The sequence below is a fragment of the Anoplopoma fimbria genome, chromosome 13 (genome assembly GCF_027596085.1).
Source record: "Anoplopoma fimbria isolate UVic2021 breed Golden Eagle Sablefish chromosome 13, Afim_UVic_2022, whole genome shotgun sequence".
In the NCBI taxonomy this organism is placed as follows: domain Eukaryota; kingdom Metazoa; phylum Chordata; class Actinopteri; order Perciformes; family Anoplopomatidae; genus Anoplopoma; species Anoplopoma fimbria.
Window position 1 is genome coordinate 10,865,856 of NC_072461.1, and position 19,763 is coordinate 10,885,618.

At 43.4% G+C, this 19,763-nt stretch overlaps 1 protein-coding gene across 3 annotated transcripts in view; it reads right to left on the minus strand.

Moving 5' to 3' along the window:
• Nucleotides 1–2,646: 2,646 nt before the first annotated feature.
• Nucleotides 2,647–19,763, minus strand: part of slc20a2 (solute carrier family 20 member 2) — a 44,640-nt gene continuing 27,523 nt past the window's right edge. For all 3 annotated transcript variants that reach the window (XM_054610678.1, XM_054610676.1, XM_054610677.1), the window contains exons 5-11: nucleotides 18,282–18,378; nucleotides 17,944–18,063; nucleotides 16,449–16,682; nucleotides 14,953–15,589; nucleotides 14,649–14,834; nucleotides 11,606–11,690; nucleotides 2,647–7,775 (exon numbers count right to left, since the gene is read on the minus strand). In XM_054610678.1, the coding sequence (XP_054466653.1) occupies nucleotides 7,611–7,775; nucleotides 11,606–11,690; nucleotides 14,649–14,834; nucleotides 14,953–15,589; nucleotides 16,449–16,682; nucleotides 17,944–18,063; nucleotides 18,282–18,378 (1,524 nt within the window). In that variant the 3' untranslated portion in view covers nucleotides 2,647–7,610. The remainder of the gene's footprint in view (nucleotides 7,776–11,605; nucleotides 11,691–14,648; nucleotides 14,835–14,952; nucleotides 15,590–16,448; nucleotides 16,683–17,943; nucleotides 18,064–18,281; nucleotides 18,379–19,763) is intronic.

Consider the following 19,763-nt stretch of genomic DNA (forward strand, 5'->3'; position numbering starts at 1 on the left):
TCACATTAGACAATAATGGCAAAGTAACGTTTAATATGAGTAAATGACCTAAAGTGTGAGGGAAGTAGGACAGCCTGTGTTTTCGTTGCCATATGACTTCGAAGCCTCAAAAATTACACTCAATTGACGCCAAAAAGCACTACAACAAAACACACACAACTCTCAAACAAACACACATGAGAGTCAAGGTTAAGCCACTGGAGTTGTTAGCATTGACAGTGCTGCTGCTAATTGGCTAGCTCCTAGCCTAGCACTGGAAGTGTTACCTTCTGGCGGGTCCTCGGAAGCGGCCTCCTGTTCTCCGCCCAGTAGACGTGAGTCAGCCTGGTGGTGCGGTCCGTGACTCTCCTCCTCCTCCTCCTCTTCTTCATTTGGTATCGGCGGGCCGTAGCTGGAGCTGGCATGACTTTGAGAGGAACTGCACAGACGGTATTAACTATGTTAGTTTTGATTAATAAATGTTTTATCTTCAACACTTTGCAGAATGAGCGTCGATATTTTTTTTAATTTTACTTTCGGTCCTTTATCATCCATTTTATTCGTCTTTTCATTCAACATTCTGTCTTGATGTCGTTTGATATTTCCCGCTGACCGACATGGACGGATCCACTTGAAGGGAAGGGGGTGAGAGGGGACCACCCATATAATTATCTATGGCTGCACCTACCTTACAGTAAAGGTACCGTGACCCCTAATCAGATGGGCTGGTCCGAAATCTAGTGCAGGTACATTTTGTTTAAGGTTTCTTTTCCCATAGACCTGAAGGATATTTTCATATATTTTGTTTAAGCCCCACATTCTTGGCGTTGGCCTTGTGAGACACAAAAGACACATGTAGTCCACTTAAAAAAATATCTAATAATAGATAATAATGTAGTCTACACAAGAAATATTTAGCCCCTCAGTTGCTTATTTAAAGTAAACCCTACGCCAAGTGGCACTCTATTACTTTTGGATTTATTTAAACTTTATACACCTTTTTTAAAACTATTAAATAAATATTAAATTCTGTAAACAAATTTGTGATTTACACAGCATATGTGTATAGGCTACTGTAGCACAAGAAAAAACATCATAACAAACATCTCAGGGGATCAAATAGACCATAAATCTAACACATTTGTTTTTCAGTCTTCAGAGTAGGACTATGCCAAATACCCATGGGGCATGTGGAAGGGATTTCTAACTTAACTTAACCTACTTTTGGCAAACTGCAGATTCTACCGGCATGAGAAGAAACACTGTTAATGTGAATGTCACTGAAAAACAGAAGGGGTTGATGTAATTGCGTTTGCTACATACCGCAAATTACACTTAAAAATGAACTACAAACCCTAAGATTGGTTTAAGTGGACTTCCTAGCCTGTCCCCCCCAAATGAGTGGGCCCGGGCCCGAATTTCTCACGGCTGAAGAGCTCTCTGTTGTCAATTAAGACAAACGCAAGAACCACAAATAAAGAAATCAAGACGAACAAACTGGCTCTACCTCTAACACAGCATGAGCAATGTTTCTAAAGACGTTAAGGTTTCCATTTCTCGTCGGTTACTGATTCAACCGACATGACATGGAAGCCATTATCCCATTGAGCGTAAATGGTGTCACTTGTTGTGTGCCAGCATCAAACAGGCATTTTTCAGCGTTACTGCAGAGACTTCTTAAATTAAATCCCAGCACGGGACAGCCACAGTGCTGGGAACTTAAAAGTGAAGTCCTTGCCAAGTCACTGAATTATTATCGGAGCTCGAAAACCCCTAAATTACAGCAGCCTGAAAAGAACCTGGCACGTTCATTCAGTCTTTAAAGAGGTCCGTCGCTGTTGGAAACCAAATGCATGCAAAGTGTGTGTGTGTGTGTGTGTGTGTGTGTGTGTGTGTGTGTGTGTGTGTGTGTGTGTGTGTGTGTGTGTGTGTGTGTGTGTGGGGGGGTGCACAGTATCTATATATATACCAGATACAAATAAAGGAAATAAATCCGTAGGCTATTGGTCAAGAGAACTTCATCAAATGAGATAAATTGTTGAATCATAAGTAGATAATAATTATGTGGATCAACAAAGTATTGCTATCTTATACCCGTCCTCAAAAAGTGCATCCCCAGGGCACTTCAAGTATGTATTTTACTTACTTTAATATCTAAATGGCATTGCTGTCTTAAAGGGCCAACGTGTATGTAGTATTTGGCCGCATTTAGGGGTGAGATTTAAGATTGCAACCAACTGAAACTTCTGTGTGCAGACTACTTGCTTTTTCTGTCAAAGCCCTTTGTAAACTCTGTTTTTAAAAGGTGCTATATAAATGAAGTGATTATTATTATTATCATTACTGTGAGCAACAATTCTTCTTTTCGGGCGATTATACACAAAGAAAACATACCTATTAATATTATATTCCATTCGGCCAATAGATCCCCCTAAATGCTACACACTGTTCATGTAATTAATCTACAGCGTATAATAAAATACAAGGACATAAAATATATATGTTAGAAAGCTAGATTATATCATTTTACTGAACGTGTGTGTGTTTTAAAATATGTAATAAAGCACTAAAAAGGACAATAAAAATACCTTCCGATGCGTGCAGTAAGCATCATGTCTTCAACTCATACACACCTTTCCAAAAAATAAGACACACAACTCAGTGGAATTCAGGTATTCTTTGTAATTTTAATTCCCATAATTTAGTTTAAATGCAGACATTTTTTTTTTTTTACTCACTAAAATCTTAAATAAAACATTACAGTACGATATATGCAAATCAGAAGAGCTTTAAGATTTTGTAGAAGCAGGCTACATTTTCTTTAGATTTTTTTTACTCATTCGATTATTATTATTATTTTTAACCTTTGAAGGACCGGACAGTTAAGATAGCAGTAAACAGTAAAAAGACAACACAGAGCTTGTAAAGCCTGCAGGCCAGCCAAGGAGCACATTCTATTACAAGACGGACCAGAACACTAGAGACAGCACGCCACATCCAGATGAGTGTCTGAATTGATGTCCCCCCACCTCTTGTGAGGTGGGTGCTGGTTTCCAATACGAACAGGAGAGGGCGCTATTACACCACCCGAGGGAGGGGGGGGCAGGTGGAGCTACGCGACCACGGAGTGACAGCGATGTAGTTGCACCTTCGCAAGAAACTGCTTGTATTGAACAATTCAGGGAGAAATAAATGGCACCTTCTGTTTCTCTACGACGAGGTCATGAAAAACGGTTTGAACGCCATAGAAGCGCAGCGACCCCCTTTAAACAACAGTCGCACCGCTCGTCGGTCTCATACCGAAAATGCTGTCCCTCTCTACGGGGAGGGGAAAAGTGTTGGACCCGGCCATCTGGTGGCTGCGGTCATAGTCGTACCAAAGCAATTCGTAAACAATTGTCACTGAATTTTAGCCGCACAACCATCGGAATTATTGGCTTTCAGCTTAACGATTTTTATCCATAATTCATAAAATATAAATATTTAGACTCAAAGGGTTCTGACTCATTCAAAAGGCCCTGAAAACTTTATTTTTTTTTCAATCTTACTATGAACAATTGTGTCCAGCATTTTTAATACATCATTTTCCGTCAAAGCCAGAAAAGTTTTCATTTTTTCACATGACAAATATAGTTTTTGGCGCCCATACTGGTTTGAAGTGGGCGTGGCTCTGGTGAAAAAAAAAGGTGATGTCACATGTTTTTCGCGCACCAACATTTGAATCATGTGATGACAGTTGCTGGGTTGTTGGTAAAACCAGATTAGCTGACTTTCCAGCATTCAACTTTTAAGAAATGACACTTATGATGTAACTTTAAAATCAAATGATCTTTACTTATTTCCATAAAGAAATACTGAATATTAGAAAAACAAGTTTTCAGGAGCTTTAACATATGATTAGCAATGCTACTTTAACACTTTTCATTAGCATTAGTTACTTTCATTCAAATTTGACATGTGACAGTTTGAGCCGTTACAATCGGATGAGTTTAAGGTTGTCACCAGAAGATCATTTTCACTTTCCCCTCCCCATCTGGAGCAGTGCGTCCCTTTTGGCCTATCAGGACTGAGAATGAGTGGAAATACACAAAAAATAAATAAATAACAGCGTGAGTTACAAACGGCGGGGAGGCCTGCAAGAGCCTGGTGATGCGGCACAAACCAGATGTCTGAAGCCTGCAGGCTGACCTCAGTCCAGTCAAACCTCATAATCCGACATGAGGAAGAGTGGACTCTGTCTCATTTCATTGTTTACGCAACTTAATGTCCACCAGCTGCAGCCAGACAATATGGTTAGCCATAGAGTAAACGTTCATTAGCTGAAATATGAAAGTTCAATGGGCTTCTACTACTGTTCTAGACGGCAACATATTCTGCCTGTTCCAATACCGCTACTACTATACTACTTTGTATGCCAGAAATAAAAATGTAGTCTGTCCCAATACATAGTATATCAGAGGCAGTCTGCCATAAATACCAGGATGTCCTACACCATCTGGTGGCACTTTGCAGAATGCATACTTTTCTGACCCACAATCCTCTCTAGAGCGGGTATATGAGCAAGATGCTCAAAGTTAAAAGGTGCAATGTTTTGACGTAGTGTTTCCCAATTTACTGCATACTGCATGCAAGAGTAGGTACTTTGTAAGGGCAGCTGACATACATACTTAAAGTTAAAATTTGGATTTGGAACGTAGCTAGGTATTTTAAACCTGAATAAATATTATTTTGTTGGCATTTAACAAGTTTTTTAACTGAACAAATTTGAACCCACCAGCTCCTTGCAGCCTCACCCCCGTGTAACACACGCCCCGAGTGAAGAGCGAAAATGGTATGAGCTTCAAGAGTGGTTTCCTGTCGAAACAAGAAACAAATGTCCTCACAGACAAGTTATCAGTTACCAAGTTGAAGATTTAAAAGTCTCAAGCTACAGAGACTTTGCCTTCGCAGCTGGCGATCAAAAGCGGCAGGGAAACAAAATTACAAAGTGTTTTTCCATCTAAAAATTCAAAAAATAAAAATGGTAATTTTCTTTAAAATTCTGATCTATTGGCAACCGACACGTCAATCTACATAGAAGTTAGAAGAACGCACTGGGCTCGGAGGAAGCGTGACACATGGCACTAGCGAGACGCTCTAGCATTAAGACCGTCTCTTGATATCTCGGAGCTCTTATCCCAAAACTAGTCCCGGTTCTCCCGCTTTCCCGCCCGACCCCACGATTTGTACTCCACAGTGTTCCGGAAGCTCACCCAGGTTAAAACTCAGATATGGTAGAAAAATATATATAGTCTTAATGAGATTTCTCCAGTCACTCTCTTCACAACTCAGCTGCACCCACACATGTAGTGTCAACGCATTGTAGTAGCAGTGTAAAGTGACAGGGATCATGATTAGAAGTACTACTACTACAACAAATAAACGGGTCATCTATTCTCTCTCTCTCTCTCTCTCTAGACACTTCAGGTTATTTATGTTTTTACTTGCACTTAAACAAAAATTCATGGTTAATAGTTCCGTCTTTCATTGGCATCATTAGGCAACGGTTTTTATTTATTCCAGATACTCTACAATATGGTTACGATGTAAACACCACAGTACTTCATTATTTGACCGTATCTGCACAAAGTAAAACACAATGTTACAAGGCAAGTGGCTACTTAAGCATAGATTTGTTCATGAGAAAGGAAAAAAAAAGAAGAAAAAAAAAAAATGACATTAGAGAAACACACCACAAGAAGAACAAAAAAGAAAAAGAAAAAAAGGAGACCTTGCAACACCTGGCATAGAGTTTGTTCAAATAAAAAAGAAAACCTTTAGACCTTGTTAAAAAGCTGGTGATGATCAGTACTAACCCCCTGATACCCGCTTCATTCAAAAATAATGATCTGAAGACAAAAAGTCTTTGTGAGATTTCTGTGCACAGAGCGGCTTCATGATATCTCCCTAACCTTTAGCACTTGGATTGAAACGCAGGTGATCAACGAACTAAAAACGCTTCTAGACTTCAAAAAACAACAACAACAACCTGCCCAGTTTGAGGAGCTACACGTGTGGGCCGAGGGTTTGAATCCCACTTCTGTCCACCACTGCATTAACTGGCTGAGTTATACATGATACAAAGCGTTTGATCTTGAGAGACCACAACGTGGACGGTGTGGAGGTCCGTCATTGGCTGGGAGCGTTCGATATGAGAAATATGACTCCAGTAACTTTTTTTATATGAAAACAAAAGGCAAATGGATGAAGATATGTGAACATTTTACGGGACCTTGACGGTGTGTTTTTTTATTTTGTTGTCTCTGCAGCACCTAAACCTCATTTAGCTTGAAATCTCTTAAATATCGGCATCTTAAATGTACCTTAACATTTTACTTAGAAGAAAACCTTTATCTGAAGAACTCTCTGCCAATACTGATGTGATAAAATCAGAAGGAATGAAATAGCTCCACTTTTCTCTGCTGAGAATGGGTTCATTGATTTACATTTAAATACCGTTAAAAAAAAAAAATTGAACACACTTCTGAAAACCGTTTCTGCAAAAACCGCAGCCTGTGTGTGTTCTTTTAGTGTATGTGTCTGTGTGTGTGTGTGTGTGTGTACTCTGGGATAAAGCACACTTTATAATATGACATCATGAAGAGCCCCTTCCTTACTTTCTACGTTAAAACAAACCTTGATCCCCTCCCCCCCTCCCAAAACTCTTTAAGGACAGTATTTACAGTACAAATTACAGTATATTACATCATTAAAAAATATGAGATCCATCTCTAAAAACATACAGGAGCTCTTGACAAAAAAAAAGAAAATCAACTTTTTTTTAGCAAATCAGGTTTCTGTGGTATCATGTGGGGGAAAAGAAAAGCAGAGTGACAGTCCCACCACCCCTCTCTCTGAGGCGTCCGCTCCATTTGGCCCTAGTTGTATCTGGCTAGCGTGAGATGATGGATGGGTTGGTATACCACTAACACATCTTTTCTTCTTGTTTTGTTTTTTTTTACTTTAAAGCAAAGCCGCAATACAACAGATCACACTCAATCCAATACAACAATATGTACAGGGTTTGTTTTTTTTCTGGCATTTTGGAACAGTAATAATGAGCACTTGACCGACTATGCTACCTGGGATTGCTGGTAGAACGATTATAGTTTTACTGCAGTTTAGGTGCGCAGTCTTTTTGTTTTTTTTAGAACTCATGATTTCTTTTAATTTTTTTTTTTTTTATGACGAGACAGAAAAGAGTTACTGGAAATCTCCCCATTAACGTCACAGCCGATTGAATGGTAAGGGTGAAACATGTCGGCTGCTGATTTCTTATGCACCCAAAAGAAAATAATAAATACGAACCGATCAGAAACCCAAGTGAGTCAAAAAGAGATCTCTGGACTACGGAGCCAGGCAGCATATGAACCAACCCTCCTCACATCCACAGGACAACCCAGTCCGGCTGTAAAACCTCTGACGCTTCCTCTCTCCCCTCCCTCACCCTTTCCCTCGCTTCGTTCTCCCCCTTCTTCTTTGACTCTCGAGCTATGATTTTTTTTACCCAAGTGTCCCCCTCTCTCTCTCTCTCTCTCTGACTCTCTCTTCTTCCTCCTCCGTCCTCCATCCTCCCTCCCAGCGGTGCGACCTCAGACATAGGGCAGGATGCCGTAGACGAACAGGGCCATGACGGCGGCGCTGAACAGGCCGGCCACGGGCACCGTGACGAACCACGCCAGGAAGATGTTCCTGAAGAGGCGCCAGTCCACCGCCTTCTTGGAGCGGATCCAACCCACGGCCACGACCGAGCCCACCTAAAGGTGCCGAGTGAGGGGGAGAAAGAAAACAAATCAGCAGCAGCACGAAACAGAACGATTAAAGCAGGAAAAATCAAAGACACTGAAGAGCTGCAGCTGGTTCAGGCTTTTCTCATGCTGATCATTTTTTAGATGTCAGCTTGTGTATTCCATGTTTGTTACGCTCTGGCTTTGCCATTGAGGGTAATTAACCTTAAAAAGGGACAGTTCACGACAAAATCAAAAATACACATTTTTCATCTGACCTGTAGTGCTTTTTCTCAGTCTGGAATGTTTTTGTGTGGGTTGTCTAGTTTTGGAGGTATTGGCCTTCTCTCCAATACAATGGAACTATATAGCACTTAATTCATGACCTGGTTACTCAAGACAATCCATAGACAATGTTAGGAGCAGTTCCATGTAGGGACTATTTTCTGTCATCATAGTCTCTGAGGTTGATATCTCCAACACTCTGCAACTCACACCCAAAAAATCTGGACCGATAAAAAGCACTATAGTTAAGAGGAGAAATATGTATTTTTTGATTTTGGGAGGTGTACTGCCCCTTTAAGTATAAGCACAGAAGTATTATCAGCAAATTAAGGATCAAGAGTTAAAATACTCATAGTAATCTTTTTTAGATTGGCTTGATATTATATATTACTTCAACGAATTCATATATGTTCTTGCTACTCCAATCAATAGAAATTATATGTTGTAAAAGGATCACATGAATCATGTGTAAAATTCTTAAAAATAAATTCAAAGTTTCACTTTGGCTGAATTTTTCTACAACACTTCAATGAGAGAAGTGAATAAAAAGTTGATAGCACACAACATTAGCCTCCCAACAGAAAAGCCTGTGATCAGCCTCCAGCTCTTCAGGACCAGCTCTGGTCCAAAATGTCTGGGTTAGTCAGAGCAAGCCGATTGTAAAAGTTACCACTACCTGAGTTTAATCTTTGTGGTCTGCACGTCTGAAATCAGCAGTTTGAATGCTTTCTTCTCATGTCAGACGTCCACAAATAAACTCTTCTCTCACCTTTATCAAAGTCATCGAATCAAAACAGGGGATTTCATGTTGGAGAAAATACCCATGGACACGTTTCAGTGCGTTGGAGGGGCATGTGCAGTGACTGTGACGCTGCAGGTGGGGTGGGGTGGGGGGTTGGGGTTGAACGGTGTCTGCTCTTATACGGCCAGAGAAACACGAGACGCCTTCTGTCCCGCTGGAGACTAAATGTGGAAGGGCAACAGAGTCCAGTGGTGTTTGTGGTCCAGAGGTCAGTCTCACTCAAAAGGTGCCAGACTAGAAATCCCTTCAGGGAAGGAAAGGTCGCAGGCCGGCTGTCTGCTTCCCGGAAAGTTACTCTACTTTTTCTCCTTCATTTGGATGATTAGATTTATTCGGAAAGAAGCCTTTTAAAAAGCCTATGTGAAATGATATCTTAACTTTGTGGTCAACATGTTTTATTGACAGCCTGTTGTATTTCAGGCGTGCAGCAGTGTGACCTTGGGGGTTGAGCTGAAACGAAGCGTCACTGCACGTGCTCCCACCGGGGCCGGGCATCTATTCGGTTTCATGTGCACATCAGTAGAGAAGGTGAAGGAGAATGCTCACTCTGCACTGAGACCAAACCAAACGGATGCCCGTCACTGCTCAGTCACACTCACTTTCTCTCTGGGAGATGTTTACAGGTGTTGTTGGCTACTTTCTGAAAACATCAGTGGCACTCAACTCAACGTTACTGCAAGGAACTTTTGTTTCTGTGTTCATTTTGGCGGTCCTCGTGGACGAGAGCGATAGTGTTCCAGAGAATCACTCGTTTTACTGCAGCAGGGGTCTGGTGGTCTGCTCTATTTCTGGTGAAACTCCATGATCTCATCTGATTATGCGTGGAATACGACCCGTTGGCACCGACAATAACCGTTAAGATTAACTACATGGAAATAACCAATCTTCTTGCTGACAGTCTTGTTCAGTTAAGTAGGTCATATAGAGACATCAGTATGAAATTAAGACTGTTTCATAACAAGTTTAAAGTTCCTCACAGTAACCTTAAATTAAGACACCATCACAAGTTCTTTGATATCGTTAAAATACTGATTTTGTCCAACAACGCCTGGGCATCTCCCCCCGACACAACCACAAAATCATATCCTCGCCACAATAGCATATACCTCTAACAATCAGTAGATTTAGCATTTTGACATGGCAGTTGATTATCCAAGGTTTTAGGGAAGAGATGTGGAGGGTGAGAGGTGGATAATAAGGTATGGATGATGAGGATGTTGTTGTTTAGACAAATTGATCATCAGTAATTTAATACCAGTTTTGAGTCTTGTGCAGTTTCCCTTCAGCAGACACTTTTGAAATGTTTACCTAAATTACAAACATGATGGTTTCTTAAGCCTCGTGTAGCTTTCATGTTTTTTACAGATGCAGCCATCATGCAGTAAAATCATGTCCCTTGTTTTCACTTGTCGCCAACGTGATTTAACAATAAGCTGCATGTGTGACTTTGTCCACACAGTACAGGCTACCAATTTGAAGGTAATACACCATTTGTGTCCACCAGAATATCAACTCTACTCTTATCTTATGTCTGTCTGTTGAATGCATAGCGAGTAAGCTTAGCTTAGCATAAAGACTGGAAACAAGGAGACAGTTGGCCTTGCTCGGTCCAACTAGATCTGTCTACCGGTACCTCATTATACAGGGGGTTACGTGTCACACCATTTCTTGGCTGGGAGCAGTAACTTCCTAGAGTCACCACTGGTTGCCTGGCCACTGCTCAGAGTCAATAAAGAGTCCCACATAGAACGCCATGTAAAACGCAAAATCTGTTTGTAGAAAACTTTTTTGTTGCTTGGATTAAATTACACAAAACTATGATCCTTATAGTCCAACGAATAAAATAGAATGTCAACAAGTAGAGATGGATAAAACATTCTTACTGCTTTCTAAAAGTACAGTTCAACAGCTATACTATACCTGATGTACTATTTGAGATCTAATCTAAAAAATGTTTTGTAAACTTTGTGAGGCCTTCGCTGCCGGAGGGGAAACTGCAGGAGAAGTCAAAACAGCAACTTCGGGAGTTGAGTGATTGGCGTTGGCGATTGACTGCTACATATGAAGCGGTGAGGTGGCTTCACCACCAATGACACCAATACCTTGCAGTGGGTGGAGCTTATTGGGATGCCCACATTTGACGCAACAAGCACTGTTAGCGCACTCATTACTTCAATGCAAAATCCGCTGTGAAGACAGATGAGTGGAGAGACACAGAGGGAGAGGTGGAGAGGGGAAGGAGAGAGGTAAATAAAGGAGTGGGAAACAAGTGTGGCGGGCGGGGTTTGGGGGAGGGGAGTTGGGGGGTGGTGTCCTGTAGCCAAGCACAGGGGGTGAGGACCCACACCTAACCATGCCAGTGCTGAGAGGGCAAAAACAAAACATGGAAGAGAGTTGTTGGAAATGACACAGGGGATGAGACACCATGCTGTTGGTGAAGGGGGGGTGGATGTCGGGACCTGAGGGGGTCCGCCACGTCTTCCGGCCTGGATCCGAGGTTTCCTGGAAAGAAACAGGGGGAGAGGGGGCTGCACACTGCTGCGGCGGGCTGGGCACATCTCCAATTGTTTGTCTTTTTAAATGCAGCAAAGAGAATCGAAACTTTGCCTCCATCTTCTTATTTTACTTGACTTTTTTTTTTGAATCGTGGTAGCCAGGAGGAGGAGACCCGGTGCCCCCGTGGAGGCAGTGTGAGCTCCCTCTCCCCTGGAAAAGTTCCTGTTGGAGGGTGGGGGAGGTGAGGGGCCGCCTGGAGGGGGCCGCTGGCTCATACCTTGCAGTGCGTGGTACTGACTGGGATTCCGATATTGGAAGCAAACACCACTGTGAGTGCAGAGGCCAGCTCAATAGTGAATCCACTGTGGAGGGGGAGGGGAGAGGAGGGAGGGGGGGGGACAAAGAGACATACTTCATTGTAAAGTCTGGGCTGTGCTGCCCGATGGCACGGCCCACGTTCATAGTAATACAGTTAGAGAAGGGCTCTTAACGGGAATTCAACACGCACACAAAAGGAAACAAAACATGGAAATCACACACGCACACGCACATTTCCATCCTGTCAGAATGTAACTCATAAAGAGTATGGTTTCACAGACGTAGCATTGTTGGATTCTGTTTCTGAAGACCCACACCGGTTACAGGACATTATTCACCCTCTGACATCAGACCAGTGGGTGCACTGGAAGGAAAATAATGAATCTGTTTTTTGTTTTGTTTATAATTCACCCTCTCCCATCCTTGCCATCACACAAGGCATTCCCTTGAGATATAAACTACGGATTCTAAAAGTTACAAAACATAAAAAATGGAAGAGAGAAAAAAAAAAAAGAGAAACTAGATGAGTGAGAAAGCAACTTGAAACGGAATCGTTAGCCGACGCTTTTTTTAATGGAAGTTACTTACTTCTTGGGAACAGACGGTGCTCCAATTGAAAAAAGATCAATAACAGATGTGTTCTAATGATTTGAGCTGAATCTTGAACATCACTTGAACCCATCTGTAAAAGGGTGTCTGTCCTCGCGGTGTGAGCAGAATTGATTCAGACCGGGTGAGCTTGGGGGGGTTTAACAGAATGACCATGCTATCTCTCTCTCTCTCTCTAATCATTCCTGTCAGCCCTCCACTGAATGTGCTTTAGCTAAGTCAACAGAAAATGCCAAACAAGTGTTGCAAGAAGACTGTCTAGGTGTCATCAAGGAGGTAAGAAAGCAGATGAATGGAATTTGGCCCTCACTTGAGCTTTTCCTACAGTGACTAGTCAAAAATGTGAAAAAGGCTGATTGTTCAGGAGAAAGACGGGTCAGTCAGACAGACACCACTCACTCCACCTCGAAACATTTGTGTAGCGGGTCAATTATATAAGTGTGCCACACAGGATGAGATCATCACAGAGACACCGAGGCCGGTTAGATCTGCAGCAGTCCGTCCCTGTGGTGGCTCAACAGGAGAGCCGGCCAGAGGGGTGAAAATCAATATTTAAAGTTTTTTTAAAAAATGAGTCCCAGTGATACACCGCCCCCTGCTCAGCCGGCGACTACAGACACACAACTACACCCACACTTTCCTGTCCTTGCCCCAAACCAACCTCTTTGTCAGATTGATGCATGGAAACAGACACTAGAGGAAAAAGAGGGCCTTTAGTACGGAGAACCAGAGCAAATTTGTCTTTGAATCCTGGCAAAATACCGAGTTGGTGATGGAAAGAGGGCGATTCAGAAAGAAAGAAGAGAGGCGCATAGTGAGAGGGAGAGGGAGAGGGAGAGGGGCCAAGGAGGAGGAGAAAATGGAGAAATAATGAGAGTGGGAACAACCACCGGACTTTAGAGAAGATTTAGAGGTGGCACGGCGATAAAAAGCAAGACATAAAGATGCAGCGGAGAGACGAGGTAGGAAGGAAGAGAAGGAAGAAGTGAGGGCGAGGAGCAGAAGACGAAGAAGAGGGGTTAACTGCAAAAATAAGAGATTTACAGGAGAGGGTAGAAAGGAACTTGGGTAAAAAAAGAAAGGAGACAGACAGAGAGGGAGAAAGAAAAGAGCGAGAGACGGAGTCAGACTGGCGTCCCTCCCCCGCGGTCGGAGAAGAGAGGCCAGGGTTCCCACTGTGGCTTTCCCCCTCCCTTCCTTTTCCCTCATCCAGAATGGCAAACAACTTCCTGATACACTGTGTGATGTTCCTGCACAAACACACACACACACACACATACATACACGAAAAAGTTGGAACAATTAGGCCTTAATATGCATGCATGCACGCACATACAGTACATTCACTGCACAGCGACCTGCAGGCAGAGAGCCTCGCTTTCTTCAGCTGACACGACACACACAAACAACCTTGAGGTAGGCACGCTAACACGCACACACTCACACACGCACTCTTCAGTTAGAGTTCAGCGTGGGAAGACGAGGGGACAGCAGGAGAGAGAAGGAGGGAGAGCGATCGATCTGGAACGGAGGGCCAGCGGTGGTTACGGATGCGTGATGTCCGCCGCTTAGGTTGTGGGACGAAGTGTGCCCCTCGGGGTTTACGTGTCGTGCTCTAAAAGACTACTTATTTATTCAGAATTGTTATGTAACAAGGTCATAGGGCGGAAGACAAACAGAGAGCGCATCATTCCTACTCCTACAGGGGAAATGATTACAGTAGTAATCTGTTCTACACAAACAGTAAATAATGTGTTCTAGCAACTTATTAGTAAGAGTGGGACAAAGTGTAAAATGTAAAACTATGTTGTTTGGTTATCATGATACATTTATCCTCAAATATTGAATATATCCCTGAAAAAAATAAAAAAAAAAAAAAAAAAAAAAAAAAAAAAAAATAAAAAAAAGGTTGTGCCCCAACTCACAAATAAGAATATAGAAAAAGTCTGCCTGTTTCACAAATAGGCCAAATTAGAAAAACAAAGTATAACCATGTACTCGCAGGTTCCCTGTGTAGTAAAAGTGAGTGTTGCCTGCAGCGGCAGCTCTGTTTGGAAAGTAGAGAGCGGTGACCACACTGTTGATTAGTCAGACAGGTTTAGTGTACCTGTAAAGGTGCTCTTAATGTCATTTGCTGCCGCAGGTTTGTGCATTCTACTGCCAGCATAGTGTGGATTTATGAAAGTGAGTTGTTCAATAGACTGTGTGTGTGTGTGCACATAAACACTTACCGAGGACTTTGTTCCACCAGATGTCGAGGCTTTTTGGAAGTTCGTCTCTCTCTCTCTCTCGCCCTTTTGTCACTCTTACAATTTGCATAAACACAGACCCTCAAACTCCCTCCCCTCCTCCCTCCCTCCCGCCCTCTCTCTCCCACACGGTGCCGTTCTCACCTTGAGGGGGTGATGGGAGTCAGGTCTTTGCCCATGGTCTGGATGACGCGGCGGCCCCACACCCACAGGCCGGCACAGATGCCAATGCCGCCGTATAAAAGCAGCCAGATGGGGGTGGCGGCGTCCTGCATCACGCCGCCCTGGTCGTAGATCATCCACAGCGCCACCAGGGGCCCAATCGCATTACTGCGGAGGTGAAGAAATGGATTATGACCTCAGGCAGCTCCTCTTATAACATCACAATGAGGCTGATCTAATAGGGCAAAAATGATATATATGATGAGGTAGCAGCAGGGTGCAGCACCTGACGTCGTTGCCTCCGTGGGCGAAGGAGCCGAAGCAGGCGGTGAGGATCTGCAGGAAGTGGAAGAGCAGGAAGACCTCGGGCTTGTCCTTCTCCTCATGATCTTCTTCGGCCAAGTCGTCCAGAGGCACGGGGGCGGGGGCCCCCTCCTCGTCCAGCCCCTCCAGCTCCGTGGCCAGCTTCATCTCCACCCCGCCCTCCTCCGCCTCGATCTCCGCCTCTGCCACGGCGTTGCAGTACGACGAGTAGCTGTCGTAGCGCACCCTCTTCTTGGTGTAGGACACGCTGTTGCTCCGCGCCCCGCCCTCCCCCACCAGCTTCTCGCTGTCGTCGCGGGACTCCGAGCGGATGAGCGGCTGCACGGGCATGCCGCATATGGCCGCCGTGTAGCAGGTGTAGCTGTTGTTGCGCCGCAGCAGGCGGTAGTTGTTGTCCGGCGGGCCGGCGTTGGAGCCCGAGCGGTCGCTGTCGTCCATGCGGCCCAGGTGGATTTTGTGGAGCAGGTCCTTGTACAGGCCCGAGTCCTTGTGCACGGTGTGGTACACCTGGCCGTCGCTTCGCATGTGGCCGTCGAAGCTGAAGCTGCCATTGGCGATGGGGGACTTGAGGCAGCCGTTGGTCATCGAGTGGGTCCGGCCTGAGGAGAGGAGACGTTTATGAAAGAGGTGTTCAGGAGCACATTTACAGTTTACGTCCCTAAATATACAGAAACTAGAATGAGGAACGTGAAGCGGTCCCTGTGGGTCAGTTCATCAAAAAATGGGATATCCTATTTTGTACTGTAAAATTGATTGATTTGGTTTTTATAATGTTACGTTGTATGTTTTATATTGATTATCCGTGTTTCCATTCAATTGTCAAGCGACTTTTGAAGTGTAGTTTAAAAAAAAAAAAAGTAATGGTCAGAAGTTGTTTGGAGCGAATAAACTCGACTACGGTGTAGTTTGGTCTGTGCTCTCATGTCTGTGCTCTCCCAGTAAACGGAGCAGGACAGGTAGAGGTTGCAAACAATACACAAAACAAGTCTGCCTGGCCAGCTTTAATAGTTATTTCATGTCAGCTAGTGATGGTCGTGTTTCATGTTGTCCGAAGACAAAGACAAGCATTTGCATATGATGGCGATTTCAGAGAAGAGGGGATGGAAATTTTAGTGAATTTTGCCGTTTCCTCTCAGCTTTTGGAATTAAATACTTCAAAAAGTGCATATGTATGCAAAAACGGCTAGAGTGTTTTATATTTTTCTCCAGTCCATTGACACATTGAGCAATCGTAAATAAAGAAACCAGAAACACACCATCTGGAGGAGGGTGGGGTGGCTGGAAGATTTTGGAAATGGAGCTACAAATGTTATATTGGAGAAGAGTTGTGCAATTGAGTTGCATTAGTCCCGACACAAGATTTTGCTCCAAGAACAAATATTGTGATCTACTGCCACATCTCAAATAAATGAGGTCTATTATATACACAGTAATATGAAAATAATAATCCAGTTTTACCGTACACCCTGCCATTTGGCAGGATGTTGCCTCCATTAGCCAGGTTGGAGAGCTCTCCGCTGGACTCGCGGGTGCTCCGATCGCCGCTTCCCCCAGTGAGTGGCAGCACGGCCTCGTCCGTGCCCTTGGCCCCCGGCAGCTCCTTGAAGACGGGGCTCTCCTCCTCCTCTTCAGGGATCTTGTCCAGACTCTCGTCGGAGATCCTGGAGAGAGCCTGCTCCTTCTTTAGGCGACCTGGAGGACGCCAAGCGACAGAGGGCTCAGTTCAGAACGCAACTTGTGTTAGCTAGGTGTCTCTTCTTATATTTCTAAGAGAGACATTTACAGTGTGACAGTGAAACATTGAAAAAGTCAATGCTGTTAGAAAAGATATTTGGATTATTTTCAAGCAGGGAAAGTTGATACATTTTTTCCATGCATGTTTTGTTGAAGCTGTATATATCAATAATAATCACTTAGAAAAACAGCCTGGTTTCAGGTCAGGAAAAGAGAAAAACTTACCGTAACATTCCACAAATACAGTGATCAGCTGATCCAAACTAATCCCAGTGCTGACTGACCTCGTGTCCCAACTCCTCCAAACACCACCCCTCATAACAAACTGTTATGGCTCTTAATCTGCCGTCGCCTCATCGGATGCAGCGATATCCAGATTAAGAGCCATAACATTAACTTTAATCCTAACCGGCCTTCAGAGGTCGCGACCCGTCGAGCAACAGGTCAAGTCGACCTGCACTCCTGTCGCGTGCCGGGTCGAAGGGAGAGTTCCAGGAAACAATGCTTCCGTTTTAAGCCTCGGCGTGAATGTTTCCGCTCCATTAACAGAACTCTCCTTTGGTAAAAGCTGTCTAAGTGTAGTAGAAATTATTATCCTCATAAATATTCCAGGCATCTCAGGATTGCAGCTTAAGTGTTTGAGGCTTTGTCTGTGGATTGCTGCAATAAACACAACTTCTTATTTATCCTGTTAAGTTAAATATAACAGACGGGCTGCCTTGTTTATGTCCACCGCTCCCTCAGATGCTCCACTGTTTTATTTGATGTGTCGTGTGTTTTAAAGCGTTGCCGCGGGATGATGTTTCCATTAAAGGAACAATTCCTAACCTGGATCTGAAAGCTCTCTCCACTGTGGGCTATGATCTTAACCCCTTAGCATCTGGCCAAGTAGCCGGGCGCCTAAAAACATCCAAGTGTCTGAAAAAGTAAAAGGAAGTGGAGCACCATGCAGAGTTCAGGGGGGTTTCTTTGGTGGCTTTAGTGGCGCTGGCAGAGGCCAACGAGCAAACACATCCGCTGGCATCTCTTGTTTGGTGTCAGAGCGGAGGCTGGGGCTCTGTTGTGAGGACCGGGTCAGAGGGCTGGGCTTTCACATGGCGTGAGAAAGACAGGACACACACACACACACACACACACACACACACACACACACACACACACACACACACACACACACACACACACACACACACACACACACACACACACAGATACCTACTTGCTATTTTCCTCCTCATCCAGGGACAGACAATAAACCAGACCAGAGCTGCACAGATCAGTGACTCAGCTAAAGTGATGAGGAAGATGGCCCACACTGGTAGCATCTCCAACCCGAGCACTGCAATTAATGAACACACACACACACACACAGAGAGATAATAAGAAGTTAACATCTTGTGAGTAGTTTTTATAATATGCTAATACTCTCGTCACACCTTCAAAGGGAATCTCGAGCGAGCGTGTGACACCGGCGCCGTCGCCCGTTAAGACGGAGGTGATAATTTGATCGTGCATCGACGTCAGACTAAATAAGCAGAGACGGCAGCTGGCACTTACGCGGGGCTCCAGTGTACATTATGGAGAACGTGTTGATCCCGATAGTGGAGGCGTAGAAGAGGGGCAGCGCTCGCAGCCCGTTGGGGACGGAGTCATCCTGTGAGGGCAAAAAAAACAAAACACACAGATGGATCTTTAGTGCAGTTTGATTGTTTATCAACTTTGAGATGAATGTCTTGGCGATATGATGCGATCCTACCGGGGATTTTTTTACAAAATGAAATCAAGCCAAAAAACTAAATAATAATAATTATACACGTTTTTTCACATGCCATATTGTCATATGCAGTCTATCAATAGAGCAGATAGGATTAGTTGGTAACATTAATCGGAACAATTTTGATAATAGTTAATAGTTTTAGTGTCAATAGCTTTTTTTCCCAATGAAAAATGACCAACATTCTCTAACCTTCAGGCCCTCAAAGGTGTAACTGCTTTTTAGTTTTATATATAAACATATATTTTTTTCTGGGTTCTCTTTGGGTTTTAGAGTGATGGTCAGATAAAACAACGAAATTAAACATGTCGATTTGGCCTCTGGGAAATTAAAACTCACTTTGTTCTGATATTTTAAAAACAAAACAATTAATTGAAAGGAAAAACCATAGGCGGATTATTGGATAATGAAAATAATCATTACTTACATCCCTATCCGTAAATATTGATATAATCGCCCAGTCCTACTTCTGCTGTATTAGTTATCCGTCTATCTAATTTCCTATGTAATGACCAGCCTGCCATGATTGCCAGCTCTAAGTTTTCTTAGAAAACTACCAACTTACAATATAAAGATGCACAAGTTGAGATGCTGTTATGTAAAATCGTCATTCCAAATCATCACAATGATGTGATAGTATCGTGTGTTAAAAGGGCCGTTTGTTAGTTCACCTACAGAGGCTCAACAACAGTCAAATAAGAAAGTAAAAATGTTTCTTTATATCTTTATTTTACCATTTTATCTTTATTGAATGTGTTTTTTGTTGCGACGACAACACTAAAAAGATACAGTACACGTATAAATCTAATAAACCACAACTTCCTATTGGGGTTGGAAGTTCAGCTCAGGTCAAGTCTGAGATGTGTAAACAGTGAAAGCAGGCGATGCAGTAAAACAATTCCCTCTTGCACAACGTGTGGTTTACTATTATGAGGAGCATGAATCGCGATATGACCGACGCACCGAGGTTTAAAGTCTCTAAACTCCCACCAGGAAAAGTGACAAATCTTGAAAGTATCAATATAATAGATCCATTAAATAGTCCTTGTGAGAATAGTGTCCAGGGACGGACATGAGTTTGATCCAGCTCCATATATAAACATAACTATGACTCATTTGTTGTGATCCTGCAGCCGTACCCGTCTCTTCCTGGTCTGCCACAGATTGCCTGTTACATAACAACAAATCTGCGGCTGTTGCCAAATCTAATGGATTTTTTTCTTTCTTTTTCTGTGCTGAAGTTCTCTCTGGACAGGTTTGTGAGG